The sequence below is a fragment of the Haemaphysalis longicornis genome, unplaced genomic scaffold, assembly GCF_048455015.1.
Source record: "Haemaphysalis longicornis isolate Haplotype H1 unplaced genomic scaffold, Haemaphysalis longicornis Haplotype H1 scaffold_5, whole genome shotgun sequence".
In the NCBI taxonomy this organism is placed as follows: Eukaryota; Metazoa; Arthropoda; class Arachnida; order Ixodida; family Ixodidae; genus Haemaphysalis; species Haemaphysalis longicornis.
In genome coordinates this window covers 53,423,382-53,442,964 of record NW_027526385.1, presented here as the reverse complement: position 1 = coordinate 53,442,964, position 19,583 = coordinate 53,423,382, and the positions used below count along the sequence as shown (strand labels likewise).

Genomic DNA, 19,583 nt, shown 5'->3' with positions numbered 1-19,583 from the left:
GAAGGAAACCGGGCAGCATCTCGTGAATTAGGCGTCCCAGAGTCGTGCTTCACGATTGGCGAAAACAAAGGGATGACTTTCTGTTGTCAGTGGACAGTGAGAAAGAGCTCTCTGACTCGGACAGCGAGGAGCGTACAATGCCGACATCGCGTGATTGGGTTTGTGTGTGCGAATTTATGTTCAGTTAAATGTTTTGTGCAATTTTGAGGCGTCTGTTCATGATTTGATTGATTGTAGGGTTTAACGCGCCGACGCAACGCAGGCGATGAGGCGCGCCGTAGTGGAGGGCTCCGGATTAATTTTGACCACCTGAGGATCTTTAACGTGCGCCGAAATCTCGTACACACGGGCGTTTTTGCTTTTCGCCTCCATCAGAAAAGCGGCCGCGGCGGCCGGGAATCGAACCCGCGACCTCGTGCTCAGCAGCGCAACGCCTTAGCCACTAAGCCACCGCGGCGGGTGCGTCTGTTCATGGCATGATTCAGTGTGCGCGGCAGAATCGGCGGCAAGTTACTTTTTTGATTTCCGGGTGTCGAATTCTACTGTGCGTTACAATCGGGGGCGCATTAGAATCGTGCAAATACGGTACATTAGAAGCTCGTCGATATGTTTTAAAAGAAACGTGAAGGAGAAAAGTACAATCTGGGGAAACGTACTATCCAATAAGAAGCGTACTATGGGGAATTTTTAGTGTTCACAATTGAGAGTCTAGTCACCCAGAAATCTTACGAACTGAGAACGTATCAACAGGGTTCTACTGCAAACAGATGGCCCACATACTACCACCCATAGATTAACATATATCCTCAATAAATGAACTGCCTACATAATGCCGCCTATAGATTACCACGAACAAATCAGCCGTAAGAAAAAAGAAAAAAGAGCCGCCCACCGTCGACGCAGAGGCACTCGGCGGCGGCGTTGTAACTGAGCCGCACGGTGAGCGTGCCGAAGGGGGCGGCGGCCGCCTGGATCTGCCGCTGCTGCTCGTCCAGGCGGTGCAGGCAGTAGAGCTCGATGAGGTCGGCCGTGTCCGCCTTGTGCAGCTTGAGCAGCCGGTCCAGGTCCTGGTAGGGCAGGCTGTGCAGCGACTTGAGCGACAGGCCCTTGTCCTCCGCGTGGAAGAACTCCAGCAGCACGCCCAGCGACGAGAACAGCCGCTGGAAGAAGCCCACCCGCTCCTGCAGCCACGGGAGGAGGAAACACAAGGGAAAGGTCCATCGAGGGATATACGTCTAGGGATACATCTAGGGATACGTATCTAGGGATACATCTAGGAATACGTATTTAGGGATACATATAGGGGTACCTCTAGGGATAAGTCTAGGGACGCCTTTAGGAATACATATCTAGGGATACGTCTATGGGTACCCCTAGGGATACATATCTCGGGTGCTATGTCCAGGGATACTAGGATCCAAGAGGCTAGAGATAAGTTGGAGCAAGAAATAGAAGTTAAACAATTAACAGTGACTGGCGAATTGGTTAATGGAAGCATGGTTGGTTTTTTAAAAGAAACAGACTACTGTAATGGCAAGCGGGTGTCCCTCCGAATTGTTTATATTATATATTATACCAGGGGGAGCACCCGATGGACCGGTATTGGTTACGTCCAACATATCTTTTCACTCACAGTCTCATGCGCAGGCCTGATGTCCTCTATGATCTGCATACTTCTGATGAACCTTTAGCCCCTGTAGTTGGGGTACGTCCGATGTTACTTTTAGACACAGCATTCAGCAAATCTGATCGCTGAACAAAACCGAGCCTTTGTCAAGGACCCATTTCTTACCTCGTGCAAATTGACTGCGACCGATTCTTCTGAGAAATGAATAACATTTCAGAGTTGTGTTGAGCCTGTGTCCTATCAGGGTGAGGTCAGTAAAGCTACTGTGGCAGCTTATCTCGCTTGTACGAAACTTGAAGGCTGGCACAGGCCCAGTCCTTATTGTATGAGCTCACCATCCAATTTGCTAACTTCCATCAATTTTCATGTCCCCACACGATGCCATTCCTTGCCACTATTTTATCCTGCCATCAATCATAAAAGTCCTATGCAGAGAATGCAACTCCTTTTTAACTTACTTGAAGCACTTGATCCGAGTATCTTTGACTGTTACAGCACTTTTGTCTGAGCTCTTAAAAATGCATCTAAAGCCTGAGTGTGTTCTTTCGTGTTGTAGAATCATGTGAGTCAGTCATGCGATGTTTGTTCCATTGATGTTATTTTCATTTCTTATGCTCTTCTTCCTCTATTGTGCACATCTTCCTTTCCTCTCCTTTCCTTTGTTTCTTCTGTGCACCAGCCTGAAGGCATCATGCTGTTTGTGGGCACTTATACAAACAAACAAACAAACAAACAAACAAACAAACAAACAAATAAATAAATAAATAAATAAATAAATAAATAAATAAATAAATAAATAAATAAATAAATAAATAAATAAATTACTGATGTGTCTAACCAGAATACACAACGGATGCAATGACACAGCCTCCATTGATGTCCTGATAAGGTAGAAATGAAATGCATTAGGGATTGCGTGCAAGGTTGCAAAAATATGCTGTCACAGTGTTTGATGGTGACATGCAAATTTACGGTAACGAGCTATGAGACGTAAGATCAAAGAAAATGTAAACAAAGGGTAAGGATCGAGAGACAAAAATGGGCTCAGTATTATGATGACACAGCACTGGCCCCATCGCAATTAGCTGCAAGCAATATTGCCTGTAAGAGAAGCTACAGCAGGAACAACACAGAAAGGTTTTCAGTAAGGCATCGGAACAGCTTAATTTAAATATCTGCTGTAGTGCACCAGCCACTGATGTCCCTTAATTTTTAACAATTCATTCTAATGAGAGGAAGGAAGGGGGAATTTATTTAGGTAGTGCTCAATTGTAGTTAATTATAGCTAAGGGTGTCTGCACTTCATTTCTTTTTGAGTAACATTCTAAGCACATCTTTTATGCCAGTAATATATATAGTATAACCTCGCTGATATAGTTAAAAAAAAAACGTGAGGGATAAATGTAGTATCCAGGAAAGCGTACTAATTGGTAAGAAACGTAGGTACTACGAGGAATTTTTAATTGTCACAATTGAGAGTGTACTAACCGGGATATCTAAGAACCGAGGACGTATCAACGGAGTTCTACTGTAGATGCGTACTGGACCGTAAAGGTAAAATAAGCATACCCATAATTGTGCCCCTAGCCACACCCTAGGGCATTCCACTAACAACCAGTTAGGATCGAGGGTTGGGGAGCGTTAGAGTGCCGGCACCAACGACGTGCGCATGCTCTGTCCAGATTTTATCGAAAGCATAATAAGAAAGAAACTACAGGGCAGACGACGGCTTGTTAGCACAACAGAAAAGAATTTCTCTGCTATGAATGCCAATCACAGGTCTGTCTGTTAAAATTCAACACGTCAACTTTTATCTTTGACCCGGTATCCAGAAACACATTTTGCATGGTGTTCAACAACAACTGTGCAGAGTTGGAAATGAGAGAAGCATGTCCTGCAAGTCGGTGTTGCTTAGTCAAAGACGTTCAAGTCACGCTCATGCTGCAATGCCCCAAACAACCAAATCCCGTCTTACTCATCGTCTTGATGGATGAAGCGAAACAAACGTTTAGCTTAATGCCAGACTCCACAAGCCATCAATGAACGCTGCTTAATTTACTAGGACTAGCAAGGACAGGTCAATAAAATATCTCTTGACGCAACGTATCTGGTAAACTTTACGCACCCTCATAGCAACGATAGGTCAATAAAATATCTCTTGCAAGCAACGTATCTGGTAAACTTTATGCACCCTCATAGCAAGGACAGGTCAATAAAATATCTCTTGGAAGCAACGTATCTGACTGAATGTACCCTCATAATTTCTCACTACATGTTTCCCTTAAACCCTCGTACTGCCTCCCACCACCCGATTTTTCTTGACAATCAATAATTCGCCACATTGACGGCTCTGTGCCAAGTGCCTGCACCATCAGTATTGTAGATAACACGGTATATCATTCAGGAGTAGAGCTGCAAAAGTAGCCTTTGAATAGATACAAATTTCGGGTGTTTTACGCAAAAAAGATACACTTGGGCTATGAGGCGCGCTGTAGCGGATGGCTCCGGATCAATTTCGACCACCTGGAATCTAACGTGCTCCGAAATCTCAACACACGTGTGTTCTCACTTTTCGCCTCCATTTGAAAAGCAGCCACCACGGCCAGGATTGAACCCAGGATCAAGCTATACCGCAGTGGGCACAGTGTTCAAATCATAAACATTCATACAAATATATGCTAGAGGGAAATCTGGTGCTAGAGCTTCAGCGCGCATTCCGTCATGTACCAGGGAAGCACGTCCCGCTTGTTCTTGGCATGGCTAACAAACAGGCTTTTCTGAAAAGTTGCCTGTGACTGCAAAAAAGCACCAATATCACTGTAAAATATTATTTAGAGTTGTTTATTTTTATACGAATGAAGCTTAAAAAAGATTTGTTTGTCAGGGATTGTTTAGAAGCCTCATGAAAGACAAACAAAGAAAAATGTAGGCATTTTTCATGGATTTCGACTTCAAGAGCAAAAAGAATACATGTGGCTCGCCAAGTCAAGTAGGCGAGGAATGCCGCTCACTGCTATGGAGGTGTTCACGACGGCATGATTTCAGTGACCGATTTTCCTCTAGTATATATTAGTATGGAACTCTATGGGTTAGAATAAGCAGTGGTCGACGCACCCCCAGGTTATTCCTGGCAGTGAGCATCAACTCTTGCAGCACGACCCTCCAGACGGCTTCCAAGGTCCGGTAGAAGTTGACCTTCATCAAGGACTCGTACAGTGTCCGCAGGTTACTGTCCAGGTAGTCGATCAGGGGACCTAAGGCCTGCACATACGAAGAGCATCAAGGAGTTAAAGGGACAATGAAGACAAGACACAAGTTTGGTTCATTCGAAAGATCGCCTTGCCCCGATAACAATGATACTGAGGGAGACGTCAAAGGCAGCCGTCACCCAGAAAAGGCAGCCATCACCCAGAAGAGACGTCGCAGAGTCAGTCGGAACGGCGCGTTTATTCCGAGAGGCAACCGAGAATACCAGCCCGAGGAATGATGATGTGGATGGGTATGAGAAACAGATGAGGTGTGACATGGTGATGATAATGGTCGTGAGAAGAAGACGGAGTGTAAGGTGGATTGGGCGCGAAAGTAGCAGGCACCTTCCATGTGTCCTTGAAGCGAGCACTATCGTAGCGCGCACACAAATGCTCACAATACTAATTTTGCCTAAAACGTCAAACAAGTAATCGAGCTACTATAAAGAAAAGCAAATGAAGTGGTCTCCCCAGCCACTCTGCAGCGACTTCTCTATGGCGTTACAGAATCTGCTTCGTGCGATTGGCGGCTGCTGACTTAAGCCACCGCCCCGAAACATCACTCGACGATAGTGATGGGGCCGATAGTTCTACTACTTGACTGCATCACTAGTATAGTAACATATGGTTAAGAGGGTACACTATTCTTAATTTTTTTTTTTTGCTTTTCAATCAAGTCTGATGAAACTGCATAGGCATGTTCAATTTTTTTTTAGCTGATTTCAAATATCTAATTAGTTCTGATGTGAGGTAATTAGTATCTGAGTTAATTAAATATCCTCATTTATTGTTCTTGAGAACAATAGGGAAAAAAACTATTCAACAAAACATTACCAGCAAAGCATGAATAGATATGACAAGTTGTGGACAATAAAATGTGGGAAGCAGTTTTTTTTTTGTTTTGCAATCACATACACGTTTACATCAATTCTAACTTCTAGGTTTGAAGTACTTCTGCTAACCAATTAAAAATAACAATAATTAAACAATTACTGGAATACAAAATGCAAAATCTGCTTCCCATATTGGTGTGTTTAAACATTCAGCTTCACGGCGCAAAAGAAATGATTTTCCTAGCTGCACTACATGCTGGGATGTACCTCTCAAGAGTTTTCTATCAAAGCAATACCACCTGCGGCGAAGAAGTAGGGAATTTTTTAAAAAGTTTTATTTTTTTGTTGAAACCAGGCCTTTATGGCTTTTATAAGCATGTGGTACTGTTCCAAGTATGGAATTTTCGAAGAAAAAACTGTGCAAATCAAGAGAAGAGTAATACCTAAAAAAAATGATTTTTTGGGCAATTTTTCGGTCCCAAAGACCCGCGTGCCCTCTTTACACACTGATAGCTATAATTTTAGTGCTGGGCCATTATAGTGCCATCCATGAAAGGCCACAGTAGTACAAAATTTGAAAGGTTTACAATGTTTGTTGCATTTTTTGCTGCTAAAAAAGCATCTTGCCAGACTGGAATGGACCCGAGTGAGTTGCTGAATGCTCCTTCTTTCAAACTGAACGAAGTTGTATTTTGTCGCCATGGCCCCAAATATATTTGCTCGGAAACCCAGTTTTTTTTTTTTTTGCACAGTGCGAGTGGTTTCTGTGGTTAGCTTGCTTGAACGAAAGCACATTTGACTGCAGGTAAGAAGTCACAAAGGATGAGATACCAGTGCTCAATAAAAGGGTGGGAATAAATGAAGCAATACTGTGCAAATGAAGCAACTGTGCAAACAATGCGTAACTAAGCTGGAAACAGTTTGCAAATATACAAGACGACCAAAGAGCACACGGATACAGTGTTGTGTCTGTTCACTGTTTGTGCGCTTTCGCCTGGTAGTTTTTTCGTGCTGTTTGTCATTGTCACTGAGATATGAACCAACTGGCCCACCTAAAATCTGTGTTGCACCTAATGTATAACTAATTAGTTTACTGCGTAACAGAAGCTAGAAAAACTTGAACATTTTCACCGGGAACACATGCAACCCGATGAACTATCCGGCACACTTTTTTCTGCTTTTTTGTTCGTGTACCATTTTCCCTGGAGCATTATGTATGAAACCATGCGGCTATGTACAGTTGCATGAAAACTGAAAGTGCTGTTTGGATGAAGGCGTTCATCTTACGCTGCCGGCGTCCAATCGTTCTGGTGCCCATGCCAGGTGGAACAGAAACTTTTTTATTTCCGGTCGCATCTGAAAGGGGAAAAAAGAAACGAAAACTACAGATGTGGCCTATACGATGGGCTTCACACAAAATAGCAACTCCAGAGGTGTTAGCAGGGTTCATTAGCGTTTTTGTTTCTGTCATCGTGTGGGAACAAGCTTTGTAGAAAAACAGTAGATTACAACATTATGGATTTGCTCCCAACATGCATCTGTTATTTTGCACGCATTTTTAAGTGGTCCCTCCTGTCATTAAAAAAAAGGCTCGGCATGCTAGGGGACAGTATGACCTTACTGCAAGCCAACAAGCAATAACTCTTGATTTCTCCTCATTCTATAACATCGACAGGAAAGTTCACTTCCGCTTATAAATTTTTCAAAATGGCCGTTTCCCTTCAGCTTACATGTAGGGTACATTTAGAGCTATAAAATTGCGCTGCAAGTTGAATGAATAGCAAACAGTATTTGTAGAGTATTAAACGTTTTGAAGATTCGCTATTATTTGTGGAGCATTGATAGTTTTGAACATTCGTGCACCTCTACCTAAAAACCCTTTTCTTTCCCAAGACGCAGTCCACCATGTTTTTAGGTCCATCGCAGACTAGTACTTCGTAATGGCCACGATGCAACTTTCTTTATATTTGCCCTCTTGTGCACATAGGTTGTCCCATTGAACTTTAACAGTACCTCAGCAGTAAGATGAAGGTCACTGTAAAACCCAAAGTGATGGTCAGAAAAGCGACGAGCTATAAGGGAAACTTTTTTTGCCTCACTGATGACGTTGATGTTACACCTAACCACAGTGCAGGAAAGTTAAGCTTGCACAATGGGTTTCCACAAAGGCACTTCAAGCCTCAAAAGAAAAAAACAAATGCTTCCTGTGGTCGGAATGAAACCCGAATACCTCGCACTGCGAAACCGACTTCTATCCGATTGTGCCCTCGTCGCATTGGAGTTGCTCAGCATTTTCTTTGGGTTCGTTGAGCAGGCGTTGGCTATTTGGACTTTGGCCGAATAGACGCGGACTTTGGCTTCGGACTTTGGACTTTGATTGGACTCAGTTTGCATAAACCGAGCTTCGCATTTAATCATCTTTTCCTTAAGAAAGAGACCTTGATTTTTTTTTTGTGCAATTCATGAGAAATAGAAATGGCTTCCCCCAAATTTCTTATTATGGTAAGGTGAGCAAGTCGTACTGCGGTGCACCACAGGCTACTGAGATAGTCCATACATGGTCACAATATATGTTACAAAGAATATAATATGGCTGCATCTAATTTCTACTGTTTGGTCCTCAAAACAACATTATCGCGAGTGTGCCAGGCTCATAATACTGGCTGGACAGTGCAGTTAGACAGATGTAATAGTTATTTTAATGGAAGAATAAAAGGGAAAGTCTATTCCTAAAGCTTGGAAGGAAAGCAAATGCCAAGTACCCATTGCAGCCACTGCACATATACTACTGTGGTGATGTCCCATGGCCTCACAGTGGGCTTTAATGTGCGTTCAGTGTTCAAATTGGTTATTTTTTGTCCACCTCATGGTTAATACTAAAGATTATTTGTTCTGTCAAAGCTTATATGGGATAAACATGATCGTAACTGGTTAAATGCCAGTAAGATGACGATGTCATCACGGCTGACGTGCTCAAATCAGTGGAGAATATAGTGCCGGGGGCACAAGACATCCAAAGGCCTAGCTTTTTACCGAGAGAAATATTTCTTCAGGGCCCTTACATCTGCTAACATACCTTGAAGGGAAAAGCCTACCAATTCTTATCAGAAACTTGTCTCCTATTGCTACACCACGTTCGTGTTTCCTCTTTTGCAGTTGTTTTTTCTGTACTTTGACATGAAGCCCTTCAAGAGACAGACTGTGAGGCCTCTCACCACAGCTCCCCAAAATCAGAGTTCTCTGTGATTGGGGTGAACCCATTCTACCTTAGTGCCATCATGTTCACTCGTCCTGTGATACGATGTCAGTGTCGTACAAACCAGGCTAATGCTTAATTGTTCCACAGCTGGCAACGCGCCAAGGCAGTGCGGTGGTAGCGCACCCGGCCCTTACTCAGGAGATGCGGCTTCAATTCACAAACAAACTGAAATGTGTTTTTCATTTACTCATCACAGCGGCGGCCATTTGCTGTACTGGATAACAATGACATCCGTTTTTCACACAGCGGCATAACGCTTTTGCCTTTAAAACACATTCCCGCAAATGTGCCGAAAAACTCGGAATACAAACTTCGCCATCTCAATTCTAAAGTGACTGGACAGTGTTCACAGCTGTAAGCCCCAGGAGCTCTTCCGTACCTTACCCTTAATCACACATGCCGCAGTAATGATAATTCAGTACTTGTTTCTCCAAGGTGCAACGCTTGCATAAACAAACGTTGAGACGCCTGAAGACGGAGAGGTGTTGACTGTGCCTCATGGCGGATCGTGTAGTTTCCAGCTGCTTGAGGAACGCCAAAAGAGAGGTGTCTCATCTCCTACTCGGATTCTCGCACTCCACAGGACTAAGTGAGGTGTGGTGACATTGTGTGTCTCTGTTATAATAGGACTAAGTGAGCTGTGGTGACTTTTCGTGTGTCTGATATCGTATTAGGCGGAGCAATTGCTGGCAGATACGCAAGGCTAAGTCCGCCTCATCCAACAATGCATGCTACTACTACTACTACTCTTGCGTACCTTCTCAGAGAGTCCCGCGATGATGGTGAGTATCTTGTGGACGACGTCTTCGTCGGCGTTGTGCAGCAGTGCTTGGAAGGCGGCCCGGCACTTGTCGGCAGCCCGGTCTCCCTCGGCCTGTTCGATGGCCGCCACAATGGGCTCCAGCTCCAGCTCGTTGTGCAGGGGCTTGAGCGCGCGCCGCACGTACTCCATGTTGTTGATCACTATGCACACCTGCGGGAGGGAGGGACGTCTGTTAAACGCACGCAGCGAACAAACGCAACTGTTTCATCGCGTGCCAAGAAAAAACAAATAAAGCCATTCCACTCAACGTGAAAGCTAATGGAAGTGCAGAGAAAGTGATTCACCATAATGCGTTGTAGCACCATTATCTGCTCGCTGCTACTACCCAATGCAATTCAAATTTCCTGCCCTCACAGTGCTCGCGCACCCCCTGCCTGAAGCAGCACTAGCGGGAGCTCTGTTCTTTTGCTTTTCCTCCCGCATGTGCCAGCGTTGCACTGCAACTTTTTTCACTTACTATCGCAAAAACCAACCCAACAAGCATTCCTAACTAAATGAACGCGGGTGCTGCCGGTTAATTACATATATATTTTGCCTGAAATGTACCTGCAGTTTTTTTTTTGCACTAGACAACGGGGAAATGTATGACAAGCGCCAACGTGTCACGAGTTTCGAATGGTTACAACTATTTAAACCGCTTCCTTTTCAAAGCCTCTGCGGGATGCCCTACGATGGAACCCCGGGTTCTACTTGGGTCCATCATCTCGGGGCACTGCCTGATTCTGGCAGCCGTTTGACATCGACCGTTACAGGGAGTTATGACGACAAGGCGAGCCCCTAAAGTGCTCTGCACTTAAAAATGCACACAGGTGCTCCGTACAGATGGTTAACCAGCAAAACTGTAACAGGCTGAAGCATCGGCACCACACAGAAAAGCTTGTTCTCATTCCTGCTCGCAGCGTCGCTGATCGTAAGCTGCCTTCTTCTCAGGAATGCGCACCACGCGTGGCCTACCCATTTCGAAGCAATGCGCTGCCGATGTTTGCCACTGCCCTGTTGACACTGCTCCGACCACACCACCTGCCGCCCCCGCCTGCCATTGTCGTTTGATTGGTGCTTCACACAGTAACACGCTGCACATGCACTCTGCTGCGAGAGACATAAACCCATCCAATCTCTTTCCCCTTAAATACTTCTAATACCCGTGCCACACGTACACAAAAAATGACACTAAATGCTTAACGCCTCAAGTTTTAATGCCATTAATTCACTGCTACACGCAAAAATCTAATGCCATTCGCTCTAATGTAATTTTTGGTTTAAGGAGGCCCACATAACTCATTCGCCTTCACAAACACCTTAAATCTGCCTACCCTCGAACGCAATGAGCACCAAATGTAACCAACGAAACTCTCAGCACCAGAGTGTTTACGCGTAAACGTGTTGAACTTCGAAATAAGACGATTTTGTTGTGCACTCTTGGTGGCAAAGTTCTGAAGAAGACAAAGTTCTCTAAAACAGCGGCAAAAGGCAGAACGTCACGTTACCATGTTTTACTCGTCATTTTTTAGAAAACACTTTTTCTCATAACGTCCTCTTTCACAAAAAAACATTTTTAACCCCTGTAAGACATTTCTCTGTACGTTAAAAACTTCTAAAATTTGAGTGCACTTCTATTTTTGGTCATTGTCACCATCATGCCTAACACATTTAGTGCTTTTGCGTTTTCACGTGTAGCACAGCCCGCCCAAATAATGTCATTCGGTATCTTAAGGCCTTAAAGACTTGATTGCATTTTTCTTGTACATGTGGCACGGGTATAACTCCTCTCCAACCTAATTTTTTCACACATGCCCGTGGGGTTCCGCCGGAGAAGATTTCTGCATAGACAGGACTGCACGATTCTCCTTCCACCAAGATAGGTATATAAAGTTCCACCTTAGAAGACGCGAAAAGGAGGAGGCCAATGCGGAAAGCTGCCTCACACATGAGTAACGACAAACAACAAAAAACCGAGCCGTTATTGCCTGCCATGAACTTGTACACAGCAGACACTAGGGTTAGTTGCACACAAGTTGAGATAGTACGGTTGCCAGCACACAAAATAAAACCACTATACGTGAAAAATTTCCAATAGCAACCAGATTTTACTGAAAGTTTGGTAGAAACAAAGGCTGTGGAGTTCCATCCGCACAAACAACTCTTCGATGGCAACAAGTACGATAGCTTCTCCCATTGTGTTGTCGCTGAATCTAAAGCTTTATCTGCCTCTGATTAACACTGAATTCATAACATTTTACACTTTTTCAGCTAAGCGATGCCAAAATTGTCTAGATCACAAGTGCCATTACTGTTAGTCGTCGAAACACATTATTGTTACTCAACACAGGAGCCAGACAGTTCTAATACTTGAGAATCACCAAAATGAAGTCTCTGTTTCAGGGTTCAGATAACCTCATTGCATTGCTGTTGGTGGAGCTATGCATGCAACTGACATCAACACCAAAAAAAAACATTTCCAAAGAAAATATTTGACAACGCCAATGCAAGCAGGACGAAGTTTGGCAGCCTGCCTTATGTTTCACAGAACTGAGTTATAGGCAGATATTGGCGCAGTCATGTGCATGCTAGACCGAATTATTAGTGCTAGTTAACAACACACCCCGCAATAGACTCGGGCGGCAGGAATGCGTCCTTACCTCCTCTGAGACGTCGAACTGGCCCTCCTCATCATAGTAACCGGCATTGAGAAGCTTCTGGTGGCAAAGGTTGGCGTAGAACATGGCCCCATCGCACACGGCCTAGAACAAGTCAAAATACCCCAAAGCCTTATCGTGGTATTCTGAGTCCTTCCTCCTAAACTTGGCCTTCCTGCAGTGCATTTTGGTTCTATAATTACGGTGCCAATGAGGCATAGAAAACTTTGCTTTGATATGCAGTGAGGTTTCGCATCAGCTGCTTAAAACAGTCATGAGACTAGTACAGGTGCAGCCATAGTTAATTCGAACAAGGATTTGTGAAAATGACAAAATATTTGTGACACTGCCTTCGTGACAGCCATTACCGGTTAACAAGAAGCTTTTTCTATTAAGGAAGACTCCTTTAAACGCACAAAAATGCAGCCAGGCACTTTCCAGAAGTAGAAATTCCTGTAAATTGACGAGACAGTGTTCCAGTTAGTTCTGACGGCACCTGTACATAGTACCTGAAACACTTGCGACATTGTTCAGAACTGTAGCCAACATGATTCAAGTAATTCTGGGCTCTTAGCAGTGGTTGGAGAGTATACCTACCTCGAGAATCTTGAAGACAAATGGATAGGATCCTCGCAGGTCGGGCCACGCCAGCTGCCTCCAAAACTGCTTGATCTGAAACCACCAACATTTGTAGTATTACTATCGCGTGATACCGTCACATGTTACATCTACTATCATGTGTAACAACACAAGCTTTCTGGATCATCACACAAGATTCCTGGACCCCTCAAGCAGCGCCTAAAAACACACTGCCAACCTCTAAACAAGAAATGCTAGCACATCAAAAATTGAACATCTCTGTCCTGGAAGTTCTCATACAATAACAAAAATTCACGGGCCATCTCCACTAGCGTGAAACCTGGTGAGGGGCGAAGCATGCAGAGTATGTGTATTCTTGGCACCTTAGCTTTTTTGCCAAATGGAGATGAAACCGTTGGGGGGTAGAGGTATACAGCTTTGCTGTAAAAGTCTCTTGTCTCTGAAGCACGAAGCTCTCTAGCGCGAAGCGTAAACAAATGTCCCGGTGTTTTTTAGTGCACATTACGTTCCAGTGCGAGGCGTAAACAAGCATCGCGGTGTTTTTCTAGTACACGTTACGTTCTAGCTTGAGGCGTGAACGAGTTTCCTGGTGTTTTAGTACCGTGACTACATGAGACGACAGTTATGACGACAACGACAGGAGACGCCAACAGCCCAAGCCCCTGAGGGGCTTCGCCCCTAAAATAGTGTTATAAAGCAGCTATAAAGTGGTACACTAGGGAGATAAGTGTGTGAAGACAATGAGGATTGGAGCATGCCTGGCTTTCAGAACAATCGTACCAACGAGCCTTCTCAGGAATCGCTTTTTTGGCCCACCTACTGCCTGCATACTTGTAGATAGTGTAAATACAGGTAATTTAGTCTCTTATCTTGGCAAAGATGCTGTAACATGCAGCAACAGGTGCTAAAAAAATTGTTGTGCAACCATTCGCAATCACTGATATTATTGAGGCTTATCTACAATGTGAAGCTTATGACGATTGTTGTGCTGCAAAGACAATTTACAAAAGCCTGGCTCGTAATCTGAAGTCAGAGCAAATAAAGTAAACATTTCTCAACAAACAATACTAATGTGATGGCCAAGGACAGCGTAAGCATCTACGTCTGTGCCTTCACCTCTATGGCACATACCCAAACCACTGCACCCGCCAACGCGTCCTAGTCTTCCAATCTCTAGCGAGTGGCCACAACTCCTCCAATTAAATACAGGTTTTCTTCAAACACTACAAAACTTATCGCCACATCAAGTTCTTTCTTTTGACAATGGGAAATAAATCGACGCACGCCAAAAAAGGCAGGTGTGGAAAAAATCAAATTTTTGGCAGCGAATCGAAAACTAATAGCAAAAACTGACTGCGAATTTAATCGAATATTTTTTTAATGAAAAGTGAGAACAGACTGTGACGCAAATTGAGTATTTTTGGATAAATACAAAAAATTAATTAAAAATTAAGGCATTATCGCAAAGCAGTGGAGCAAAAAAATTGGCATACACTTCCATGATGAAATGTGGGTTTCTCGGTATTCTGTGAACACAGGAAGCATACTGACTGGCTAAAGTCCCTTCAATTATTGAGAACAGGCCCTTGTTTCAAGTGACTTGTATGACCTTGTGGAAGCCAACAGGTAGCAACCTTTGATTTGTCACTCATGCCACCAGGTATTGACAGAAAACTTCAGCATAAAAATTTTACTGAAATAGCGTTACACATTAGCTAAAATACACCCGAGTTAGCATACACGCTGCATGCAAAGCCTACATGTGTTCAACTTTTTTGCGCAGCTTTGATGTCATGCAAAAAAGCCAACCCAGAAAAGCATGCCATGCGATGGAGCTTGAAAGTGTTACATCTTGTGCAGCAGAGACACATTTTATTGCTCTATTATTCATAAATTTCATATGTTTGATAACTTCAAATACTTCAAACAATAAAACCGTGCAGTGAACCGGATTGAATAGCCAACGCTGCAGCGAAGTATTATAAATTTTGAATATTCAGGTATAATGCTTTTGACTGCTGTATTAGTCACTTTCTTCAAAAGCCGTAATTAAGACACCCACGTACTTGAAACTTTGGTCACACTTCACCGGCATTGTATCCCCTATTTCCTGCAAGTTCAAACTGCCTGCCATATTTCCATATTTAGTTCTTTTAGAACAGGGGGAACCCTTCTTGTAATTTGTGTATAATGCGTGCATATAGGGTTTTTCAAAGCACGCTTAGTTATTTTCCCTAAAACACTTAACTCACAGCTTTGAAACTCTGCTGGGACATCCTTCCTGACATGTCCCATATTGCCTCCAAGTTTAAACTCTGCACAATATTTAGTTACACCATGGCAATAGAGAATATGCATAAGGTCCTTTGGAACACTTGAATTTGTTTTGTTTTTAAAATTCCCTCACACTTTTCCTACACACCACGCGTAACGTATAACGTAAGAGTCGCACCTTTGCCAAAAAATATGCATCCACAGTTTCATCAAGAAAAGTGGAAGGCTAGGGCTTGAACCTTTGAGGAGACTCACAGAAAAATTAAAGCCGCTCCACTCAATGTGAAAGCTATCAGAAGTGCAGCAGTGTTTCGCCATAATGGGCCGTAGCACCATTATCCGCTCACTGCTACCAACCAATGCAATTCAAATTTCCCGCCTCCGAAGTGCTTGCGCGCCCCCTGCCTGAAACTGAAACTGTTCTTTTTTGTGCTTGCTTTTCCTCCCGCACGTGCGGGCGGTTTTTTCTTGCTTACTATCGTAGAAACCAACCCAACGAGTGTTCCCAACAAAATGAACACGGCCGCTGCCTGTTTTTTACGCATATTTTGTCTCAATTGTGCCTGCAGTTTTTTTTGCACTAAACAATGGAGAGATGTATGACAACTGCCAGCGGTTCACGAGGTTCGAAACCGCTCGGCTTTCAAAGCCTCTGGGTTACACCGACGACAGAACGTCATGTGGCTCTACTTGGTCCAGCGAGTGAGCTACGACGACAAGGCGCGGCCCTAAATTACTGCTCTGCATTTAAAACATTGTTCAAAACTCTACTTCAGCGGCAACGTCAACGGAAGATCAGCTTTGTGTCGACACCAACCCACTTGTCGTTCAACCACCACATAATGGCACACGTGATGGCCCAGGATTTATTTAGCCTACCGGGCACTGGGGGACAACTGGCTAAGAATGGTGCTTCCTCTCGTCACAATAACACGAAATAACACAGCAGTAAATATTGGAAAGGTGTAGGTACGCTATGGCCCACCCCCTTTTTCACATGGTATGGGTCTCCCAAAGCACTGTCAGTTCAGCACTGGGAGAAACTGACTAGCTCAGATTTTCTCTTTAAACTTCGCCAGGCCTCCTCACCTCTGCGCCCAACCTGTACAGTTTGCGAGGACCTGAAACACGTTCTCTGTGCATTGCCTCACCACGAACTTGAGCGCACCACAGCTAAGCTTTCGCTGGGCCTGCCCGTGTCCGCCCAGATCTCTTCGAAGCACCTCCTTGGGCCCTGTCTTACAACAGGCATGGCAAGTCGCGCAACAAAGGCGCTCTTACCATTTCTCCGGAGCACTGGACTTGACAGTGAGCTATGAACACTCAGAAAAATGACTATACACTGCCTGATTGTGTGTGTGTTTTTTGTGTGTGTCTGTGTGTTTGATTATTGATGTGTCAGTGAGTCCTTTTCATATATTTTCATCCCACCTTCCCCCCATTTTGTGTAGCAAGTCGGGCGCTTAGCCTGACTGACCTCACTTCCCATTAAAGTCTCTCTCTCTCTCTCTCTCTCTCTCTGCCCCCCCCCCCCCCCCCCAATTGTGAGAACCAGCTTCAGCTGACTGTACAAGTGAAGGTGGAAGCAAGCTCCAACAGAATCCTGGAGTAAGGATTTCTCCCGAAAAATGGTATTACGCCCGTTTCAAAGATTGTTCTCGCTTTCCCTCTCACCTGTAACATGCCCCGTATTCCCTGCAAGTGTTAACTCTCTTCACCACACTTATTTCTTTCAGGACTGTGGGCAATCATCGCGCATGCTTTTGTATCAGACAGGCTCAAATGAGCACTTAGTACTAGTAATTTCCCATAATGATCCCCCCGTGAAAATGAAAAGAGAATTTCTAGCAAGAAATCGTAATTTCCAGCTTCATTTCTGACTAGCCTATTAGATTCTAGCTGGAATCGACAGTTTCTAATGAGAAAAATTCTTAGTCTAGCTGGAGACAATTATTTCCAGCTTGCGTGGTTTTTTCTTCGAGCTGGACTGACAAATGCTAGCCGAAAGTAAATCTCAATCCAGCTAGAAATGAACTAGAAACTGAGTTTCTAGCTAGAAATTGTGCCTATTTCCAGATAGAATAGGGAAAATTTCTGGTTCAATAATCCAGCAAGAAAAAAAATTCAAATTTCACCTGGGGAGCCTGATTAGCACATAACCATCGACATGCCCCCTATTTTCTCCTAATTTTAACTTAGCACATCAGTGCGTTCTCCAAGCACACTGAAAAACAGTCATACAAAGCTTTCGAGCTGCTTGAGTCACAAAACAGCTTGGCTGCGAAAGACCTGCTCTGAACACTACTCACTTGGCCAAAGCATGTAGTGGTGTCCACTGCTGAAGTGCTGTGCTGGACGTATGAGTCTATGCACTTGATCTGTACAAGCGAGAGAAATACCCAGAAGCCACGATTAATACAGACTGCACCAGTACAGAAATCAGAGCCACAAAGTAACCGATCACTTGACACAACGGCCAACAATAAAAGTCACAACATCTATGTGCACGAATAAAAATAACTGAGGTGCCATAAACAATACATATATCTGTGCAGTGCCACAAGCAATGCTCCTTTGAACAACCAATGGCTTAAAAAACTGCTCCAGTGTTGCTCGAAATGAGCGAGGTACTCTTATACGAGAGACAGTAAACCCTCCTTTTGAATTACATCACCTTGTTTAAAATATCGCCTTATGCAAAGCATTCAGCAATTAACCATTGAAACGTATACGTACTTTCATTGCAGATAAACAAAACAATCAGTCTTTTGACTGAATGTTAATTGCATCATTTCTAGGCGGTGCTGCGCAAACATGACAAGAAAAGAACTGCAGGATTGCGGCCCGGTAATTTATCATTCCAGAAAATACAGAGTATGTGAAGAAAAGTGCACTACAAACCTAAACCCAAAAGAGACAGACACATAATACGCACTCCTGGATACTCAATCAAGCAGTAATATAGGTTACCCGAGCACTAAACACAGCATTCGTCGAGCACACTGCAAAGAGGTAGCCTCGATCACAAGTCACGGCGACACACGACAGTTCATGCAGGACAATGCCCGATCACCACAACGCCTACACAGGCGGGCACCGCTGGCTGTACGGGGACAGTACCTTCTTCTTATTGAGAAGAAAACCGGCAGGCATCTTAGGTTTTTCCGGTATGGGAGAAAGGAGACGGACAGGGAGAGAAAGCCAGGAAGTCAAAGAACAGGATGGACAAGCGGACATATGCTGCATGATCCAGGATGGGCCAGCTTCCTTGAAACATTCAGGAATGTTGAGAATCCCGATATAATTCCCTTGTGGCAGAAAATTATATCCCGGGTGCACATCGGAGCAACATTTGTGAGTTTATCGCCATGATCAGAAGATGGCTGATTTGCAGCTAAATTTAATTGCTTGCTACAGAATAACTGAGACAACTGTTCGTTTTCTTTCTATTTTTTGAAGATGAGGTGACTTTGAAATGGGATGCATTATGTAATACCCCTGCCCCATGGCAGATCTGATGACATTTAGAGCAAATGTCGTCTGCTCTAAATGTCATTGATCCAGCGCTACATGAGAATACCGAATGACATTTGAGGCGAATGACATTTAGCGGCTAACTGAGGTTCGGGAGCTCATTCAGCAGCCAAACAAGTAGCCTCGACAGCAGTGGCACGCCACTAGAGAAGTTCAATAATAAACCAAAGAATACTGTTTCTAGAAACTGTTAGTAAACATATATTTTCCCTTTCATGTTGTTTTTCAAATAAAGAAAGACAAACATGTACTAACAAAAAAGAAAATCTCGTCCCCAGTGCGCGCGCTACCCAAATACGGATTTTTGTGGACTTGTCTCAGCTTGTGATGTCTACAGATGTGACCTAAACTGGCGATTTTATTATTTTTATGTAAAAAGAATAGTTTTTTGTTATGATTTTAAAGAAATAGTATGTATGCGAACGCTCTAGATGCATTTAAAATACAATTTTGTGGTTTAGTGAGCTCGCTAATCGTCACCACTATCGCTATCGAATGACATTTGTATTGCCGTGTAGACCCGCACGGCCAAACGGAATGTCATCAACAGCTTTAACAGTTAATGTCATTTACTTTGAATGACATTCGAATTGCTGTGTGACAGGGGTATAAGACAAATAAGTGCAGACGTAGATACATGGCATGTCTTAACTTTATTATTATGCAAAGTAGGGTATATGTCAAAAGTGTTTAAGATAAATTTCAGAGTGAAATTCGAGTCTTTGTCTCCTTCTATTCTTGTCCCGTCT

General features: G+C 43.8%; 1 protein-coding gene across 6 annotated transcripts in view; it reads right to left on the bottom strand.

The window, feature by feature from the left end:
- Positions 1–19,583, bottom strand: part of LOC144138220 (BAI1-associated protein 3-like) — a 500,259-nt gene that overhangs the window by 27,805 nt on the left and 452,871 nt on the right. For all 6 annotated transcript variants that reach the window (XM_077670407.1, XM_077670408.1, XM_077670411.1 and 3 more), the window contains 7 exons: positions 17,610–17,678; positions 13,024–13,098; positions 12,430–12,531; positions 9,725–9,940; positions 6,996–7,064; positions 4,742–4,888; positions 893–1,181 (listed from right to left, as the gene is read on the bottom strand). In XM_077670407.1, the coding sequence (XP_077526533.1) occupies positions 893–1,181; positions 4,742–4,888; positions 6,996–7,064; positions 9,725–9,940; positions 12,430–12,531; positions 13,024–13,098; positions 17,610–17,678 (967 nt within the window). The remainder of the gene's footprint in view (positions 1–892; positions 1,182–4,741; positions 4,889–6,995; positions 7,065–9,724; positions 9,941–12,429; positions 12,532–13,023; positions 13,099–17,609; positions 17,679–19,583) is intronic.